Below are 20,090 nucleotides of genomic sequence, written 5' to 3'. Positions count from 1 at the left end.
CTTCGTCCAGTTTTTCTTTCGCAAAAGTATTTGAGGAAATGAATCTGAAAAGATGTCTCACAATCATGTGAAGATTTAGACATCACATTCACATAACCATCAGGCGTGTTAAAAAAAAAAAATTATCACAGGAAAAGCCTTTTGTATACGTGCTGCACTCTTGCGTCGGCCAACGTTAGTAAGTATGGTTCCTTCCCAGGCGCTAGTCGTATTACTCACACTACATAAAGCATTCCGATGAACTCGTCATAGCCAACTGAAGCCTTCGTCCAGTCAACAGTTTCGTCCTTCCTCTCACGATACTCATGTGCTACTTTTGCATCAACCAACTAGCAACATTGGAAGCCGCGAAAGGCTGCACGCACGAGGCACGATTCTCGGCATATCAGGAGCGCCTGCCTTCATCGCGCACCTGGCTCCAGAAGATTCTCTTAGGAGTATCTGCTTCTGCTTCAGCCTGAACGTATTAAATCGGCACAACGGTGCGGCTGTAGTATATTTATTCGTCTTTGTGTTGCTTGTGTTAACGGTGTAAGTAACTGTAGACTAGGGCTGTAGTGGTCGCATGTTTTGATCACTATTTCGTGTGTCTGACCAGCTGCAGCGTGTTGCGGCGTGATATACAGCGTAGATATAACCCCATTACGGGCGCATCGGCTGGAGCAAATCGATGCAAGTTCTGGCTCGTATGTGGAAATAAACGCACGTAGGTGCTCATCGAGCGGGTGTGGCCGAGTGGCTTCTTTTCAGTAGTTTTGTTGCTGAGCGCGTTTTTCATTTTGCTTCTACAGGTGTTCGTGCGACAACATGGTGATCCTTACCAGCTTCCCGCCACCGGACGAAGGCATCCGTCATCGCGAGGAGGCGACGGCCGCGTTTATCCAAAGCAGGGGCCTGGGCAAGGGAACGCTCTACATCGCCGAGAGGTGGGCGATGCTGGATATTTCACATAGCCCACAAACTGCAGGAAACGTTGGCTAGTTTATAAGCACGGATTAAAGGACACACGAATGCGCGCTCACAGCTTCTGTGTGATGACTTGGGAGACTACGTACGTACCTTAGCACGAAGGAGAGCGTAGGACCTGCAGATCAATAACGACTTGAATGCGACTCTTTTTCAATGTGAAAAGAAATAAAAACACAATTCATTCATTCATTCAAGTGCAGCCCTATCTGCCAGTTACATAATGTCAGCTTTTATTCTGCCTAACCAGTTTTGAAGCTATTGTCTTAATGCTGCAAATCTATGGGACTTCTTATATGGGGTTCTCCCATTGTGACAGTTACAAGCGATGTTAATATCGTCACCCCTTCATTTCATTTCATTTTATTACCTTAAAAACCCCGTGATAGGGATATTACATAAGAGGTGGGAATACATTAGTACGTAGTTTGCATAATACATAACTGAACACACAAACAACAACAAAAAACTACATGAGCTAAAGTGTTACCTACGTCAGCGCAAATACATAGACCTAAATAATACAAACTAAACTTGCACGAGCATATAAGTCTGTTACCACAAGTAATTTTCATTCTGAAAAGTGCGCAGTGACACTCTATGAACGTACAAGGGCCAATGATGGCGGCGATTTGGTGGGGCAGGTTGTTCCAATCTGTAGCGGCATGGCAAAAGAATGAGGCAGAAAAGGTAACAGTGCGCATGCAAGGGCGGCCGACTTGAAAAGTGGGCCGCCCTCGCATACTTCTCTTGAGTAGTATGTAATGGCATTTTGAATGTTCCCTAGGCCTTCTCGCGCCTTTACACACATACGCACTACATAAATACGTGCTTATCACTACTTTCACTCTATACCTCATGCACATGATATGCGTTAATGGTCACGACACAGAACCTGGACCTTAAGTTGTTTCATCTTGGCATCTCGTTCACCATGCGAGATTTAAGCTTTTACCAATAGATAAACGTTGTACCGCATCTCCCTATTCTGTTAAATGTGTGACACTTGAAAGAACCACCTTTTAGGGTGAAATGTGCAGCATTATATCACGACACGCAATGGTCTTCTTTTTTTTGTGTGTGTTCAAGAATATCAGGTGGCCACCATGACACAAGCTATATACTCTCCAATTTACCTCTTAATGTAGCGTTTCTAGAACATTCAGTTTATATTGCCCAGTTCCTCAGATGACATTGACTGTCAAACTATGATTTATTTATGCATCCATCAGATTTCCCTCATAAACCCAAAATATACATGTGAGCTTGTTTTCAAGGCTGCAGAAAAGCCTGTTATCTTCCATTGCAAAAGATGGGGGATGCGCTTGCCTGTCAGTGTTCCCCACTTTTTTTTCCTATGTTACGCTTAACCCTAGATGTAACATTGTACACTGCATAAATAGCCTTCAGAGTGACTTGCATAGGCTGTGGCGGATGTGATGCACAGAAGTGATACCAACTCACTTGGCTTCAAGCGCAGTGGGAATTGAGTGCATTCTTCTCGTGAGACCAAGCAGACACTGGCAGGCAGTCACAGCCTAAATGTGCACCTCACCCCACATATTCTCAGGCGTTATATAGCATTACCGGGAAAAAAAAAAAAAATTCTGCGGTGGCATAATCTTGCAGGTCCTGCCTTGCCTCATATGCTCAAAGTTTGTGCACATTTATTTTGACAGGTTATGCGATATCTTTTCCAGAGTCATTACTCACTTTTTAGTGCTCAAATGTTGTATACAGATAACATTTTATGGTCTTTTTTTGTGTGTGTGTGTATGTATGTATGTGTGTGTGTAATACCACATTTCCCATCTCTACTTCTGCAGTGTGTCTGGTGGGTATGAAAAACTGCTGTCAGTTACAAATCTGGCTCTCAGAAAGTGTCTTCATTTGGTCAAGAATGTTATCATCACTGTTCATGAATCCCTTCTACAAATGTGTGCATGTTTGTGCAACTTACCCAAGCTTTTTGCAAAGTAGATATAAAAACTGTGTGTACTGGAGCCCATGAGTAACCCCAAAGAAGAACAGAGCCAGTGTTTATGTGTCCAGATTGGTGGCTAGTTGCTGCCTCCATGCCCTTCTCTCTTGCATATTATGTCACAAGCTATTGAGTGTATCTGTTGAGGTCACCATCTATTGAGCTTGCAGCACTGACTGTCACAATTGTCACAATACTGCTGTAATTTGATGTCATTTCCTGTAACTTGTTGTCATGGCACTGCTGTCATTGGCAGTAACACACAACTGCAATGGTACGAGCACTGCAGTAAAAGAATAAGAAGTGAGCAAGAGCTCATGCAGTTGAGCGATGTAGAACTGGCCATCGACTTTTTGTTTCTCAGACTTTGCCATGGGCTCTTTAATGTTTCTGTCTGTTATATGGTTGAAGTTAGTGCCCCCAGCTGAAGCAGCTACATCACTGCAGCTACTGAATGCAAAAGCAGCCATCTTCCTATATTTCCACAGATGTTAAGGAACTCTCGGCAGTTGAATTTGTCCGGAGCCCTTCACTATAACCTTTCTAATTAGCCGTGTGCAGCTTTGTAACATTGAAACCAACCATTCAGAAATAGATGTTATTACATTTGCAAAGCGTAAGAATAATCTCGACCTCCATTCATTCTACACGGAACTTCACTTTCGCATTGCGTAGCCTCTCATCATGTGCTCTGATTAATGCAGCCGTGTCTCATGGGTTGGCCAAGACAGCTCGGGCTTTTCACTGGAGTACCCGTCTGTGGCACTACATGCTTTGTCACGGGACCTGCGAGCCTTTCCAGAGGAGTGCCTCTATCTTATGATTGACGGTGATCTGGGTGAAGGCGAAGAAGGTGAGTATGTCAAGCAACCATCCTATAACATTGTTCACAAACAAAGCCTGGGAATACGCTTATTATGGGTAGCTATCATTATGTATCTGCTGACTTTAACTTTGTGTTCAAGAATATTTACACATTGGTGTAGAAGTGGCACTTCTTTTTTCTGGTAATATTGATTTTGTGTTGTCTAAAACAAAAGCACATTGTTGAGGTGGCTTGTCTCTGCAACTATCTAAATATGCACTGATGTACACTGTAGCATTGAATAAATGACACTGCAGAAGTTAAGTTGTAAAAAAAACTTATATCTAATACCTGTGCCATAGGGATACAGAAAATGACATTAACTTCCTAATTAACTTGCCATTTATGGGGTGCCATACGGGCATGCTTAGTGACATTAAAACTTAATGTCAGTCGTGGCGTTGTGCATACTCCTAACTCACTTGGCCATCAAATGCATACTGTCGTTCCCAGTGTCTCCACATTCTGGCAATACTAAACGAATTTGTAGCGAAAAACAAATAATATATTCTTCACTTTCTTTCAGAAACAGCTCTTTTTCGTGGCATAGTGCGTTCTCACAACCATCACAACTCACTTGCCCATCAAATGCATCGAACGCTTTGTCTTCAAACAGTTTATGGCTGGTGCAAATGGAACATTCCTGAAGTAAACTACATAAAATACGCCTATTACTGTTTTTCACGCCATTTCTTAATCGTTTGCTCCCTCAATAATTTTTCTTATGGTATTACGATTGGCAAACAACCTAATCGTTTCACTGCAGCTATGGTCATCACGACATTTAATGTCATTAAGTATGTGCATCTAACAGTGACTGCAACATAATGGCATTGAGAAACTAAAGGCCTTACACTTTTAATGACATTAACCTCACCCATGTGGCACCGGTATTAATGTCCAAGCTTCAGTGAAATAATACCGTGATAATAGTAATGCTCACCGTGATGGTGAGCAATTCAGCATGGAAAACAAGGCCAAAGTTCGCGTTTCCTTTCACAGCATACGCAGCTTGATGATATCATCATGTACTACATTGTGGCACTGTGCACGAACTGATTTCAGTTCCTCGTACTTGTGAAAGCACTTCCAAGACCATGGTGTATGCTCACGGGTGCAGTAACACTTGCTCATATCGGTACCATTTACTCAGTGAAGTATCGCTATTTTGTGCTAATTTGGACAGTGGACAATTTTCTTTTACTATAATTTTGTTGGCTTATGTGCAATATACTTTAGTTGTGGTATACACTTGTTTGCTTAGGGGCTTTTAAAATCTGAACCTGGTTTTGTTGTAAGGGGTTGGTGCTGTAATTTTCTGACATCTTGAATCACTGTTCACTCCCTCCACCACTCAGAATCCAGCGAGAATGGACAGGATGATGACGAGCAACCTGCGTCAGAGATCCGCTTCGTGCCAGACGACAAGTCGCATTGTGAGTGGATCCAGCTGTTAAAAGCATGCCTGAGCATGCTTTGAAACGTGATGGATCCCACATCTTCTTACCCACATATGCATTCTCATTCTTGTAATGTTAGCTTTAGTTCTATCATTTCCAGCCGCTTTATGTTTGAACTTAACACCGGTAACATTTTTAATTGCACATGAAAGGAGAGGCTAGCACTGGTGTAGCACAGCATCCGTTTCTTTGCAAGAAGCACTTCATTGAATTACAGATGGCTGTCTGTTGAAAGTAAGAAATCTGTTTATGTTTACTGTTCAACTATAACATTGGAGATAAATGTAGAGGAAATGCAGGGAGGTTGAGTTAATGAGATGCAAATTTCCAGTTTAATACCCTGCATGAGGGTGGGGAAAAAGAGAACGAGAAAAAGTAAGCAAGAAATCCTTAAACTGTGCATAAGCATATTCCAACCAGAGCTTTTCAATCATACTAGTTATAAAACTGATATGTGTTAGTTGATAGGATAGTTGGGAGGCTCGCCATATGCCCTCCGTTTCACAATCCAGACGAAGTGCTTGCCAAAAAAAGAGGAAAAAGGAAAAAGGGATGGACTGGGTCTGGTGATTGTCCTGTCCCCTGCGTACGACCAAAATAACTATAAGGTGCCACATTTGTAGCACTGCAGCAAGGAAAATGAAATGCATGTACAAACAATATACAGCCGGTGCTTCTTTATTTTTTCCTTTCTTTTAGGTATATCTCAATTTATTTCAAGCACTTATTAAGAGGTGATAAGTGGCAATACATCCAAGCAAGGCTTTATTTGGTCACTCTCTGGTGGCACGTCAGACTTGGTATCCTGGCAGATTGACAGCATGCCCAGAATTCAATATGGAGTTGCATAACTGAATTTGTTACTGTATTTATTGCTGGATTAACACTGTGTCAGCTGAGTAATTTTTGTTCCTCCTCTAGCTGAAATATGAAGTAAGCAAACAAAGAACACGTTTTGCTGGTTTTGATGTTGCATGCATAAACAGGCAGCATGTGACTGTGTCTTATTCACCACAGTGGAAGCCATGTACAAGGCAATGTCAGAGTGCCAAGCCCTGCACCCAGACCCTGCTGATGTTGGTGATTCAGATGGTGAGTCTTTTTGGTCTTCACCAAGTATCCATGGATTGAGTGAGCCGCCATCTTGCATTGGCATGTGCTTCCTTGTCCTCATGCAGATGATGCTGTTTATGAGGATGCCGATGAGGAGGATGAAGGGGCTGAGTACGACGTTCGAGCAGCTGAACAGCAGCGCGGCTGCCACCAACTCGAAGCTGATGCAGGTGCTACCATTTTTTCTGACTGGGCAGCTTTTCTCATTATTTACATGCTAAATGTATACTGTATGCGCATGTTGTCAGTGCTTATCCGAGAGCACTTTTGCAATAAAAAAAATATATTTGCACTTCCACAACCACTACAGGCTGCCAGCAGATCTACCAAAAAGTAGACATGGATAAACTTGTATGATCCTGGAAAAATTTTTCAGATCACTGAAATTTTTTTCCACTGTTGGGAAAACGTTGTCCAGGTGTTTCTATGCCTTCAGTCATGTTTTATTTCCTCTTTCTGTTAATACTTTTTCACAAGCTTGTTCACCTCCTTAATTTATGTCATTAAACTTGCAAAGAGGTAGAATTGGCTGGCATGTAAATATCTAAATTAAGATGCTTTTTCCATTGTCCTATTCATAATGTAGTCACTGGGGCCCAGTAATTCTTTTTGATGTTTTGTGATAACAGACAGTTGTTGTGCATGTGCAACATTCAGTAAATCGCTTGAGCTTTTGCATATGCCATTTTATTTTGCTGTGATCATCTGACCCAATTTTGAAGTTCACATCCTGTTAAGTTCACTGTAGTGAGCCTCTGCACAGCAAGTTTGGCTTAAGTGTGGCTTAGGGTAAATTTAGCTGGCATGGTAGAAAAGTACCATATTAGCATGAACATAACGCAACCTTTCTCCTTTCCCTTTAACTTGCATGTATCGGAATCTAGTCAGTTCAACCATCTTAAGATTTTGTTGTTTGTGAAAGCCAACCTGGCAGTACAATAGTATGTTCACTCGGAGTCCACGAGTCCATTGGCTAAGCGCACTGCGACTTGCTGAGGACAACCGCATTTGGTTTACATTTGGCACATTGTAGGTGCCAAAATCGGGACTAGAAGAGTCTGCGTTAATATCCAAAGGCAAATTTGAACTGCATGTCATGCTGACAGTTAGAAGGCGGATCGTCATGGGCGCACCCCACGCCGCCGTAGCCTTCGCAGTGCAAAGCATTGAAGAGTGAACGGGAGTATAGCAAAGAGGGTGTGTGATGGCCAGTAACTCAAGCTTCTGCTGAATGCATTGAAGAACTTTTTGTGGCAGAGTATTTATGGAATAGCCCATTTCAACTTCAAGTGCATGTTTCCTCTTCAATAAAATGTGGTTCAGGGGCCCTTCAAAGTTTGAAGGCTTACACCATAGTGACCTCTGGGCTGCATGAGCATGTGCTGGAAAGGAGAGGAGAGTTGATGCATGAACAGGGCATCTACCACGAGGGAATACCTGGAATTTTCAGGGAAATTGTCAATTCTAAAAAATTCATCAAAAGAATAGGGAATTTTCACTATGGCTGCCTTGAATCAAGGAAATTGGTGCCCACAGTGGTTATGTAACAGTGAATAATATGCAAAAAGTAAGTGAAGTTTTCAATGCAATATTATACAGTCTGCTAATAATGGGGTCCTTTGCTGCTTTTCTAAGTTTTATCTTTGTCAGGTAGTTGGAATATCGTGAAACACGATTAAATCAACTCTGAGACTGCATCCCACCTGATTTGCAGCTTACTGGCTGTAGTTGCTCAATATTATAAACTGGCATGGCAACTTGGCAAACTGTAAACTACCACTTTTTTTTTATGCCTGATAAATATAGTCATTGGAAACCTGGAAAAATCGAGGAATTTGAGAATGCGGACTAGTAGATGTCTCGATGAGGCACCCACACGTGCTGCCGCAGTGCTCAGTACCAGCACTTCTTTGTTCCTGCACCGTGCTTGTTGGAAGCAACAGTTGCAGAAGCAACTTCATTTGTTGTGGTTTCCTGGCTGCAAGTGGCATTTGTATTGTTTTCGCAGGTAATGGTGACTGGGAGGCTGGGGATGAGCCCATGGAGACGGGTCAATTTGAAGATGCAGAACCAGACCATTGAATCTAGCTTCATTCAGTAAGTAGTATACTGCACCACATGGCATGGCGACCTCTCATTCGGCTAGTTAGATTGGCTGGCAACCTTTCTTAGAAGGTTCTGCTATAGAGTGGCATTGGTGTTAAGCACAAACAACCAAGAGCCTTTTGAAAAATGTGCACAGCTTTTCTCTGCAGTGTTTAACTACATAGTTATTCTCTCATAGTTTCAGCGTACGGGTGCTACCTGACTGAGGCACTTGCATGCACATAGCCTACACAGTTTGTCCTGTGGATGCAGGGTGACAATTCTTGTAGGTGGGCCTCTTTAGAAGAAACTAAGAAACTGCAGAAAGCAAGGATACACTGTTACTGCTCTGTGACAACTGTGATTGGAAAGATATAGTGTCAGTTCCGTACTTAAAAAAAAAAAAAAAGAAGCCTTGATTCGTTGAGCACATGTAATTGATGGATTTTATGTGAGTTAAATCCCATGGACAAAGGAAAGAAATAGCAGGGGGCATTGCTCAACACGATTGAAGCCAATTGAGTCAGAACAGACGGAGGAGCGCATATCGATTAAAGAAAGCTACCGGGAACCAAACATTCGCAGCCAGTAAGCTGAGTTCGGCCAATCAAGGTAATATGTTAAGCCTGCTTTTGGAGGGGAAAGGCGGAGGGAATAACTTCACGAATTGACTTGCTAAGGCTGGCCACATGACGTAATAGTCCTCCTAGTTTATTTCCTTCCTCCGTGGTAGAGCCTAACAAGGTGACATAGTCGCTATGGCATTGTGCTGTTGAGCGTGAAGTCACAGGTGTGATTGTCAGCTGCAGTGGCCACATTTTGGCAGAGACGAAATGCAAGAACACTGGTATACTTTGATTTAGGTGCATGTTGAAGAACCTCAGGTAGTCAAACTTAATTAGGAGCCTTTCACTACGGTGTCCCTCAAAACCCTCCGTACAGTAATGGGAGGACAAATTTTTAAGGGTAAATCGGTCTTTAATCCCAGGCAAGATAAAGCAGCTATTATGGAAAAAAATAAAATAAGGCACATATGCCTTTCTTTCACTTCCACATTTTGTGAATACAATCAACATCCAATTTTACTGACTCCTTAAGGACCACATTAACGTCAGAAAAATCAAGCAGTCCGAAAAAAATGAATGCATGCCTTTTACTGTTCTCAAAGTCTCAAATCGCCACAGCCATGTCTGAAATAGCTCTGAAGGCCTGCCAGCACACTTATGAAGCGTTTCAGTGCTTGTACTGTGGCAGGAGATGGTAGGTTCATGCATTTGTAATCAAGAAACACATACTGTCTCGTGACAGTGTCCCCTTTGCACTCGTTGTATGCTTCACCGCTAATCTTGCGTGCTCGACTGCTTAACATCACTGTATTGCTGCAAAGCTATCTTTTGGCAGCCTGCATTATGCATCACTTCTCAGAATTCTGCTGTGCTTTCCGCGCTTCAAAATGGAGACTTCAGTTAACGCCATTTCGGACCTGCAGTCACAGCAAAAAGCCCGAAAAATTGGACGGTAAAAGGCTTCAGCGTTCAAAATTTCATATGTCCTTATGCATTTGCTCTAAGGGGTACATGGCAGTGCTGCGAAGGCATCCAAATTATTGTAAATGTAAAAAAAACTTGTTTTTGACTGTATGCCAATTCACCTTACTTTCTTTTCATGCAACCAGCTGCTGAGACCAGGCAGGAAAATGTTAAAAGATTATTGCATCGAACAAACAGATTCATGTCTTTTTGTTACAGTATTTTGCTTACTCCTAAGACAATATATAAAGAAACCCTTTCAACCTGTAATTGAAATAACAAGAACCTAGTGAACATTTTGATTCAAATGGCACATCACCTGGTGTTCATCATATTCATAATGTTCATAAGAACGAGTCTCTTTCTTTGTTCTCATTGCTGCCCTCCTGATTTTTTGTATGGCAGGAGAAGGGTGACATTTGTAACATTGCTATTAAGAGTCCGCTAAGAGTACATGAGCCTTAATTCCGCACTTGGTCTCAGTTGCGCTGACATGGGTTTGAATAGGCTGCACATTCTCATGTGCACAAGGAAGTGTTACAGAAGAGTTCTCAAACTGGTGTAGGGCATCATGCCCCACTGCGACATGTTTGATTGAGGTGTGCAGAGTTCAATTCTTGAGTAGCTGAAAGAGGAAATAGGGTGTGAATAATGAGGACGTGGTTGCGGCTTGCATTCAGGAGCTGGCCAAGTTGCATGCGTCAGTGAACTAGCCCCAAATTCGCGTTGTCTTATGGAATCGCTTAGGGCTAATGGCATTCTGTGACAAACCCCTGTTCAAGACAGTGACATGCTTTTAGTGTTGAACCCAGAACTTTAGGTGTGGAACTTCTCTCAATTCCTCATTACAAATACAGCGACTGCACACATGTCTATACTGATGGCCAACTACATAACCAGTTCTGGTGGCGCTGTAGTTATACCAATATTGGGAATAACCCAGTGGTTCATTACTTCCCATATTACTACGTCTACAGCTGCAGAGCTCGCAGCGCTCCACGATGCACTCCATGTGATAAATGCTGAAAGTCCTCAAAAATGGGCAGTCTTCATCGATTCAAGGCCGACCTTGCAATGTGTGCCGTCGTTTCTCCAACATTGAACTCACGATCAGCTCACGTGTGAAATCGGGGATGTTGTGCACCACTTCAGAGAAAAAGGCTATGATATCTTGTTTAAATGGATACCAGGTCATTGCGATGTCATTGGAAATGATGACACAGATCAGGCAGCTCGGACGTCAAACAAAGAAGACCACTGCTTCCCCATTCCTCTCTCAACCACTGACGCTGCGAGACAACTTCGCATTCTAGCACACACACCCTCCTTAGCAGAGGGGAATACCGCACATACAAGGTGCACCAGACTGCTCAGACTAAACCCTTCACTGCAACTAAGACCTCCGGCCAGACTGCACCAACGTGAATAGTCTCTTCTGTGTCAGTTGTGGCTGAGAGTTGCCTTCACGAAAGCTTACTTAGAATTAATTGTAATGGCTGATAGTGCTGCATGTGATGTTTGCAGATGCGAGGAGAACATTGACCACTTATTGTGGCACTGTCCTCAATTTCAAGCACAAAGACAATCTTTGTTTAACACATTGATGAAACTAGATGATCGTCCTCTGAGTGAACAGACAGTACTAGAGCACCGTCCCCACCGATCATCAGCTCAGAAGGCAATGAAGGCGCTTTTGTGTTTTCTGGAAATGTCTGGTTTGCAGGAGTGGCTTTGACTCAATGAATGTCTGTGCACGTCTCTATACCCTCTCTCTCTCTCTCCGCCCTTCTCCTTCCCCAGCATAGGGTAGCAAACAGACTCCTGACTAGTTAGCATCCCGGCCTTCCTTGTATCCCCCACTCTCTCTCTCTCTCTCATTACAAAAAAACCTTGAGCCATCGTTCTGAATGTAATTAAAGCTCAATATAATGAATTATCAGTAAATCCAAAATGTTTGTCTCTGATATTGTGTAACAAATATATGCTTACAATGAATATCAGCTATAACGAAGGTATTTTTGCATTGAATTTGAATCATTGCAACAAAGTCTGACTATATTATTCTGGTCTGCTTGGGAACCCTGGGTTACAGCTTTTGACTGAAGTATGTTGCATTCTTCATTTCAGCCTCGCTGGATGCTTCCGCTACGAAAGGCACTGATATAAGGAGAATACATCTTGTCATTTGCATGAAGAGACAGCAGAGTGGTCCATTTCACCAACCGTTGTTGCATGAGGTGCTAAACCTAATGAATAGCTGAGAGGACATTGCAAAGTTATCACTGCTGTTTGACATCACAATGAGCGACACCCTGCATTTGTTTGCCTGATGCTATCGCCCTGTCTGCATAGAAGCTGAATAGACATTGCCAGCTGCCTTGTTTCAAGTTAGGAGATTATGGTGATTGCACAGGAGAAGCAGAAATATATTATGCATATTGAGGCAGTTTCACTGCTGAACTTGACATCACATGATTCATTGTATTTATCGTTTCCAGTGCTACACTTTCACTCAGCCAAAGGGGAAAGCGTGTAGACGTGTTTGCGTGTATGTGCTGTATGTCCTTTATGTTTGTCTTCGTCTCCCTTCTGAAGGAAGGTGTCAGGACGCCAAATAAACTTTGTTACTCATTCTGCATTTTGTCTCGTGACTTTCATTTGTAGCATTGTGTGGTGTATGGGCTATGTAACCAAGAAATAGTCAAATAAGTCGGCCTCGATACAGCAGTGTCCTTTGAAAATCTGGCCTGTTTTAAAGAGCATAGTGAAATCTCATGTAGCTTTGACTGGGAAATTCTGCTCCGTTGAAAATGAACTGTTTGCTGAAGAGCTGTCATGTTAAATTTGCAATGAAAATTTGCTTGTACTTTGCTTGTACAGTGCAGTCCACTTAAAATAATACCAAGAACAACAAAAACTCCGATTATTATAACCGATCATCGCTATATCTGGACTGAAAAAGAAGCTGCCAAACATACCTTTGTAGCTCCGAAACCAAGTTTACCACTTGCGCTAATAAACAGACGTATAAAATAGACTGAAAAATAAACATTTATTTATACAAACAGCGTATCAAGCATTAGGCACACTGAAATAGTCTGAAATCTGCACTTGCTTTTGCGGGAGCTTTAGGTTCATTACTGCGGTGCGTGTCACATCCAGCTGCTCTGCAAACACTAGCGGGTACAATTTAGTGTGCATGAAATCGGTGAGCGACTCGATAGACGACTGGCCTTTGCGTGGACATCAGGGTCAGTGTCAAAGACTCGTCGTGGTCATTCTCATCGCCTCTGTTGCGCAACGCCGCCATCTGTTGAGACAACTATCGCCCCAATGGAGATCTCTTCGCATAACGAGGCAGCGCTATTTGCACTATGAAACTCCTCCATCGAAGGAAGTGTGACCTGTTTCATTGTCGGTAGCAACATGCTCCCAGAGCTCGGTAATGTCTGTGGCTTCCACCATGTTGGTTTTCTCACTTCAGTTTTCTCACAAGTCTGTTCTTTATCAATCATTAATACTTTCTTTTGTATTTTGCTTGCACTGTGTACAATTGTAGAAAAGGATTGGTAATGAAATTTGTTGTAAAAGTAGTGTCTAGAGCATTCAGCTGCAGAAGTCTATACAGATCTACGAGCCAGCATAGGCACGAGGAACACCTAATGATGCCAGTCTCTTCTGCAGCCTGTTGTGTCATGTGCAACTATGATTTGTGATTTCGAGATCTGTAGTCATACATCTTGCAAGTCGAAATGAAGTTTTGTCAGATACAAATGCCTTCCTTACATCCGATATTCATTGTAAAACACATTCGCTACACACCCGGCATGTCACGGGGAAGAAGGGGCTACGGAAACCCCCTCCCCCCTTTTTGAATCTGCTAGTAACAATAGCTAAGAGTGCTCATGGAGTCGCAAAATAAACGCGAGCATTTCCTACTGTGATTGTCATGTTAAGTGTCTCGCAGATTTCAGTTGGACGTGTTTGTATCAGTAGTCGGCATGTAGTCTTCTCTTATCCACCCATCCTCTTAAAAGAAAGCTTTAACTTGGGGCCGATTCCGATTTCTCTATTCAAATTTACATGTAAAACGCAGAAATGCTTTTATGAGACAACCGTTAGACATGTTTGAATGAAATTTGCTGAACCTGAGAGAAAACGTCAAATTTTGACAGCTCTAGGAAGTAGAATTTTTATCTCATTTTAGAATTCACAAAAATTGGTAAGTTTCTGAAATTGAAGAGCGAAGTTTACAAATCCATAACCACACACACACAAAAAAAAACGGGTATTGCATTTTCGTAAACTGCATCTGTTAGAGCATCTAAAGCGGATAAATTTGATATATTAATTTGCAACCTACAGAAAATTATAGTGCTTATGAGGGTTTCGCAAAAAGTTCTACTCACATATTAGGTGTGTATTTCACAGTGGTGTACGATACACCAATTTTGTCTACTTTATATGTATTATTAGGTGCAAGTTACAGAATTGTATTGTTTTTTATTGCCAAGTTACGATAAACTTCATACTTTAGTTTTTTTTTTTAATATTGCAGTTTTCAACAATATTTCGTGACAACATTGATAGCCTAAATAAAACATCTGCTACCCAGAGTCGCTATAGATTTTAACTTTTTTCCTTTTAAATGCAACAAACCGTGAAAGTCAGTGCTGTGGTATTCGAGAAAAACGATTTCTCCATTCACGTAGGAGCTCCCACACTAAAGCTTCCTTTTAAACAAAGAAGTTTGTATCCCGTTCCTGGGTGTAGCCGTATGCATTCTGTGCTTTCTGTTGGATCACACTTCTTTTTTTTTTGTTATTTTTAATGAATTAACTTCGACACGCCCGTCAGCCACATGTCTGGTATCAGTGAACTGAAGACGACTGAGAAAGCCATGCAATATTTCTACATAGGAAGCAGTTAATACTATAAAGGGAGTTTTTGTTATTGCTCTAGTTAACGCGCAGTACTATTTACTTTCAAGAGAAACACTCATTTAATATTCAGCTAGAAATTACAGCTTAATTGTGCCACGAAGGCATGCTGACTATTTTTTTCCTGGTGAGTCCTATCGGTCATGTTTTTCTTACGATGTAGTAGGAATGTTTTAGGTATAATGGCTTCATTACAAGCTAATGTCGCCTTTAAACGCAGACCGTGTAATTTCGTCGCAGGCCCAGATCGTAGAACTAGGCTTTGGAACTGTCCTCTATGGCTGCGGCGTAGTTCCATAACTTCTGCATAGACTCGGCTTTTGCGTGGGTTAAGCGAGATAAGCTTCAGCATCTCACCTGCTTTTTTTTTCTTATTTTTTTACGCTTCAATCCGGCATCATTTTTCACTGTCAACGGCAGGCTACGCCACTATAGCCGCTAAATAAGAAATGTGCATTTTACTTTTTTTGCAGTTACTTTTTTATTAACAGCATCGCTGACCCGCCCCGGTGACTCAGCGGCTATGGCGTACTGCCCCTGAGCACGAGGTTGCGGGTTCGTAGTTCCCGGCTGATTCAGGTGCACGTCAAAGAAAGCCCAGGTGGTCAAAATTAATCCGTAGCCCTCGACCGTGCCCTCCTATACGGCGTCTCTCATAGCTCCCGGTGTTGCTTTGAAGTTGACGCCGCAAATCACTCTAGCAGCTTCGCCGCAATACAAGGAACTACGCGGTGGTGCACCCTTTGCAGTCGGTGAGCTCGGGACTCGCCGCTCTCTTTTTCATACCTCGTAGCGAAGCTGTTAATGGGAGTTCCGCAACAGTTTTCGGGCTGCGGTGTGCCAGGGCCATGGGAAGGGGTGGAGGGGAAGGTGTTCAGGGGGTCTAGTCCCGCCCCCTTCTCCCCGAAATTGTTTTCGTCCTTTAACTTTTTTGGGGGATACTGAAATATTTACACGCCTTGACAGCGACCGCCAGTTGCCAAAAATTTGCATACTCTGTAACTTTCCTGATATTGCTTCCCTCTTTCTCTCTGTATATGAGACAGTTGCCCTGCTAGAGCCGCTTGTCCAGCTTGGTGTCATGCAGAAACTTCAACAGTGTTTTAGTGGCCCGCATTGTAATTGCACTGTCAAGCCATGGGCCGAGGATAGCGGCCTCCGCCAATGGTTGCCTGCGAACGCTGGCTAGGGAACTTTCCAACGTCCTTCGCTCCAGCATATATGCTGGGCAATCACGCAGTATGAGTTCCAGCGTTTTAGGCTTCTGGCAGTGTTCACAATCAGGGCTGTTCGACTGGCCGATGAGGTGCGCGTAGCGATGGGTGAAAGCAACACCCAGTCGAATTCTGTGTAGCAATGACGTTTTGCTCCGCGTCCGGGTAGATCATATAGAAGCATCTGTGGATGTTGTCATCGTGGGCTCTGTATGCCTTTGTAAGGTCCTGCATGAGTGCCTTGATCATAGAGTTGGTGTCAGGTCCCGAGTAGGCAATCCGTAAGTCATCAGAGGAAGAGAGGGCCGATCTTGCCTTACTGTCAGCGAGTTCATTGTTAATCACACCACAATGACTAGGCACCCATAACCAATTGATAACGTGACCACCTAACTCGGCACCGTGATGAAGTTCAGCGATTTCCACCAGGAGCAGGTAATATGGTCCTTTCTTTAAAAAGCATTTTAGTGTCTGTAGCGCTGATATGGCATCGCAGAATACCGTCCATTTATGAGGTGTCTGCGTTCTCATAAAACGGACAGCCTGCACTATTATCGCAAGTTGCGCAGTCTTTTTCTCAAGCCTTCCCTTTTACAAGACCACCTCAGCGCTCCTTCTCCCGCCCGCCCGCCTTGCACAGCCTTGCACCTCACCTTCGCGTTTCGCTTTTTTTTTTTTTTCGGTGGGGGGGAGTTCATCTGGTGGCGGGCTCCTTTATTTGCTCCAGATGCTTTTCCTGCCCACTGCCGCTCGAGAACTTCTCCGCTTGTGCGGCCCGCACTTGTCGGCTTCGCGTGCCTGTGAAAAACTCGTACGTCTTTTTCAATGGCAGTGGCGAGCCGTCTGCAGTAATTTGCGGAACAATGACACACCGACACATGTCACTCCTCCCCGTTCCCCAGGTTCTAACATCACACGGACAGAAAAAGAAAAATCAAGCCTAAACAAACATGGAAGGATAGCCGCGATTGCGGTGAGAAGAAGGCATTTCAAGCAATTCCAAATGGCAGTGAACACACGCCGTCAAAGGATAATTGCTGCCGCTGGTGATGCCCGGATGTAAAGAATACAGTAAAAAATATGTGCCAAATGTTCCCAAGCCGTGTGTAGCGCTACGCAGGCCACACAAGTGGCTCGGGCTTTGCTGGCAAGTCGATAGCAAGCACACAGCTCATTCCGTATGGGTAGCATGCTGAAAACAAAAAAGGAAACCTGCCGGGTGGCATGAGGGGAGAGAAAAAATGAAGAAAGAAGGTGACTTTTTTCTTGCCTTCCATATAGGATAGAAAAATAAAACGGATAAGGGATGAAGGGGGGGGGGGGGGGGGGACACGCCAAAAACTTGCTGCAGTGAAGCCGACATTTTCTTTCCTGCTGGTATATCGAGAAGAAAAAAAAAAGACATAGTAAAATGGGGAGCCCAAGGAAATTCTGCCGTTTTAAGCGCAATACAAGCGCCGAGCAGGATAATCTGTCAGGGTAAATTCTCTGCGCATTAATTCTCTCTCCGTTCGTGCGACGTTTTCGCCAGGCAATATCGCAAACCTGTCTCTTCGGAGTCGCTGGCCACTTCTGTTTGCGTGCACAGGATTGCGGTAGCAAAATCAAAAGACACACTGCAACAACCAAGCTAACAAAACTTGCGTCTTACTTCAAGAAATTCCGAACGGATGAAACAGGCGGAGGAAAAGAGCTACCTCCGTCAATGGACAAGAATGCCCCTTTCTCTAAACAGCCGGAAAGCCAAGCGCGTCGGAACTTCTGTAGCGACTCAGGAAAACGCACAGGCGTACGTGAATAATCCGAGAACGAATCGCAGCAGGCCCTAAAGAACTGCAAGCACGACACCCACGCGCCACCTGGAAATGATGGCGGCCGCCGTGCAACTCCAAGTGGCCTTTGCTCTACAGTCAGCGCCGTGCAAAGGGACGCCTTCGCCACGGAGCAATGGCCAAGCAAGGCGAGTGGCATGACACCTACACATTCTGGTTTGCCTGCCCTCGGTGCGACAAGTGCAAATATTTTTGATTTGGGGCTTTTTGTCTCAAAGAGTAAACATGTACTTAATCCAGAGACGATGAAGAGGCTGCTACTTGATCCGTGCCCCCCCTCCCCGGCAAACTATGATTATCCAGCCACAGAGAAAAGAAACCTGAAGTTCCAACCTCACTGGGTAGATCGTTACCCATGGCTTGTTTGTTCGGAGAGCCTTGAAGAGGCGTTATGCAAATATTGCGTAGTCTTTGCGGGCGAGTGTGCAGGAAAAGGGGAGCACCAGTGCTTGGGCTGCTTTGTAAGTATAAGCGTTTACCAATTACGAGGAAGCCATGCACGCGTTTAAGAGTCGCGCATCCAGCAGTAAACCCGCCATGTAAACGACGTTATCTGAGAACTTTCTAGCAGTCCGGTCCCGTTCACAGCATGACATCTTAACACGACTTGGCCACGGCCTTAAAAAGCAGGCAGAAGAAAACCGCAAGAACTTGCTATCAATAACAAAAACACTCTTTTTCTGTGGCAGGCAAGAAGTGCTGCGTTGCGGTACAGACGTCTCTGGTCCAATAAATGTGTCTCAAGGGCTGGCATTGACAAACGAGGGCAATTTCCGCGCCCTGCTTATAGAATGAGTGCCATTTAAATGTGGAGATGCCGCCTTGAGAGCTCACATTGAAACACCTCCCGCGAATGTCCTGTACACGAGCCCAAACATTCAATATGAGTTGGTCACCCTCTGCGGTAAAATCGTACAAATAAATATAGTTGACAACGTCAACTCAGGTTCATATTTTTCAGTTCTATAGCTGACGAGGCCGCTAGTACATCTCGCACTGCCCACATTTACCTTCGTGTGAGGTACGTCGAACACGACGCCTTGAATCTACCGATACTTAAAGAAGGTTTTGCAGATATCGTTCCCGTGTACGATCTCACTGGCAACGCGTTGGCGAGCACAATCCTGAACAGCCTTATAGGAGTCATGGCTTTCACCTGAACCTACTTTGCGGGCAAGGATACGTCGGCGCGGCGTCACTATGAGCGGCCACATAAGCGGTGTTCAAGCCTTCATTCGTCAAACCGCGCCCCAAAGCGTTGCACGTGTAATGTAGCGCCCACTCGTTACACCTTGCTTTGCTTCACGCATGCAAACTCGCCAGCATTCGCAACTCTTTGGGAACTGAATCCGCAACCTAGCTGTTCGTTTGTGAGGGATTCACCGCAGAGGACGAACCAGCAGCAAGACAAAATAGAAAATTTAGCACAAGGAAGAAAACAAGTTCACTTCCTTTGCCAGACAAGGTCGGTGGAGAGTCATGATGCAGTACAGCGTTTTCTTGAGCTGCACGCGCCCATTGTTCACTTTCTCGAATATTTGGAAGAAGGCGTGTGATATGATACTTCACCCAATGCTTCTCAAATACATGCTCAGTGCCAACACGAAGCCCGAGATTGTCGTTTCGCTTCAGATCTGTGGTGACTTTCCTTTAACACTGCCACTTTGCAAGTTTCTGCAAAAAGTTTACTGCGACTTGTCTCAAGCGTGCAATCATTCACATAAAGGTTGAAGGGATCCAGAAAAAGGGAGAGCAAGCAAAAAATGCTATGGCTTATACCCCCGTAAGGCGGAGGCTACTAGCGCTCAGCAAAGTGAAGCGAAGAGTACATACATTCATTGAGATCACCCATACAACGCACAGAACAGCACACGCTTCAATCCCCTGCTGAGGATGTAACCTAAAGTCGAAGAGAAACGTCGTTGGCGTGAGTCTGACCCCGCTATACGAGCGTGCGAAGCCGCAGCTTAAGCGCCGAAAACAAGCCGAACTGCGAAAGCAGCAACGCGACGATGCGAGACGGCGCATTACCAAGTGAATGAATGAATGAACGAATGAATCTTTACTTCCCATTGAACATGGATGAGGGTGAGGAAGAAAATCCG

The 20,090-nt window shown here is 43.9% G+C and overlaps 1 protein-coding gene across 2 annotated transcripts; it reads left to right on the top strand.

Moving 5' to 3' along the window:
• Positions 1–231: 231 nt before the first annotated feature.
• icln (chloride nucleotide-sensitive channel icln) lies at positions 232–12,637 on the top strand. Of its 2 annotated transcripts, none has more exons than XM_050187955.3 (8): positions 232–482; positions 792–926; positions 3,652–3,800; positions 5,171–5,248; positions 6,290–6,364; positions 6,451–6,555; positions 8,394–8,482; positions 12,127–12,637. In XM_050187955.3, the coding sequence occupies exons 2-7, from the start codon at positions 808–810 to the stop codon at positions 8,465–8,467; spliced, it is 600 nt and encodes a 199-aa protein (XP_050043912.1). In that variant the 5' UTR covers positions 232–482; positions 792–807; the 3' UTR covers positions 8,468–8,482; positions 12,127–12,637. The 2 variants fall into 2 exon arrangements, with proteins under 2 accessions (XP_050043912.1, XP_054932573.1); XM_055076598.2 differs by lacking the exon at positions 232–482 and adding an exon at positions 503–706.
• Positions 12,638–20,090: the final 7,453 nt, after the last annotated feature.

Source organism: Dermacentor andersoni, chromosome 2, assembly GCF_023375885.2.
Source record: "Dermacentor andersoni chromosome 2, qqDerAnde1_hic_scaffold, whole genome shotgun sequence".
Taxonomy (NCBI): Eukaryota; Metazoa; Arthropoda; class Arachnida; order Ixodida; family Ixodidae; genus Dermacentor; species Dermacentor andersoni.
Note: the sequence above shows the minus strand (reverse complement) of the source record. Positions and strands in the feature narration are given on the sequence as shown.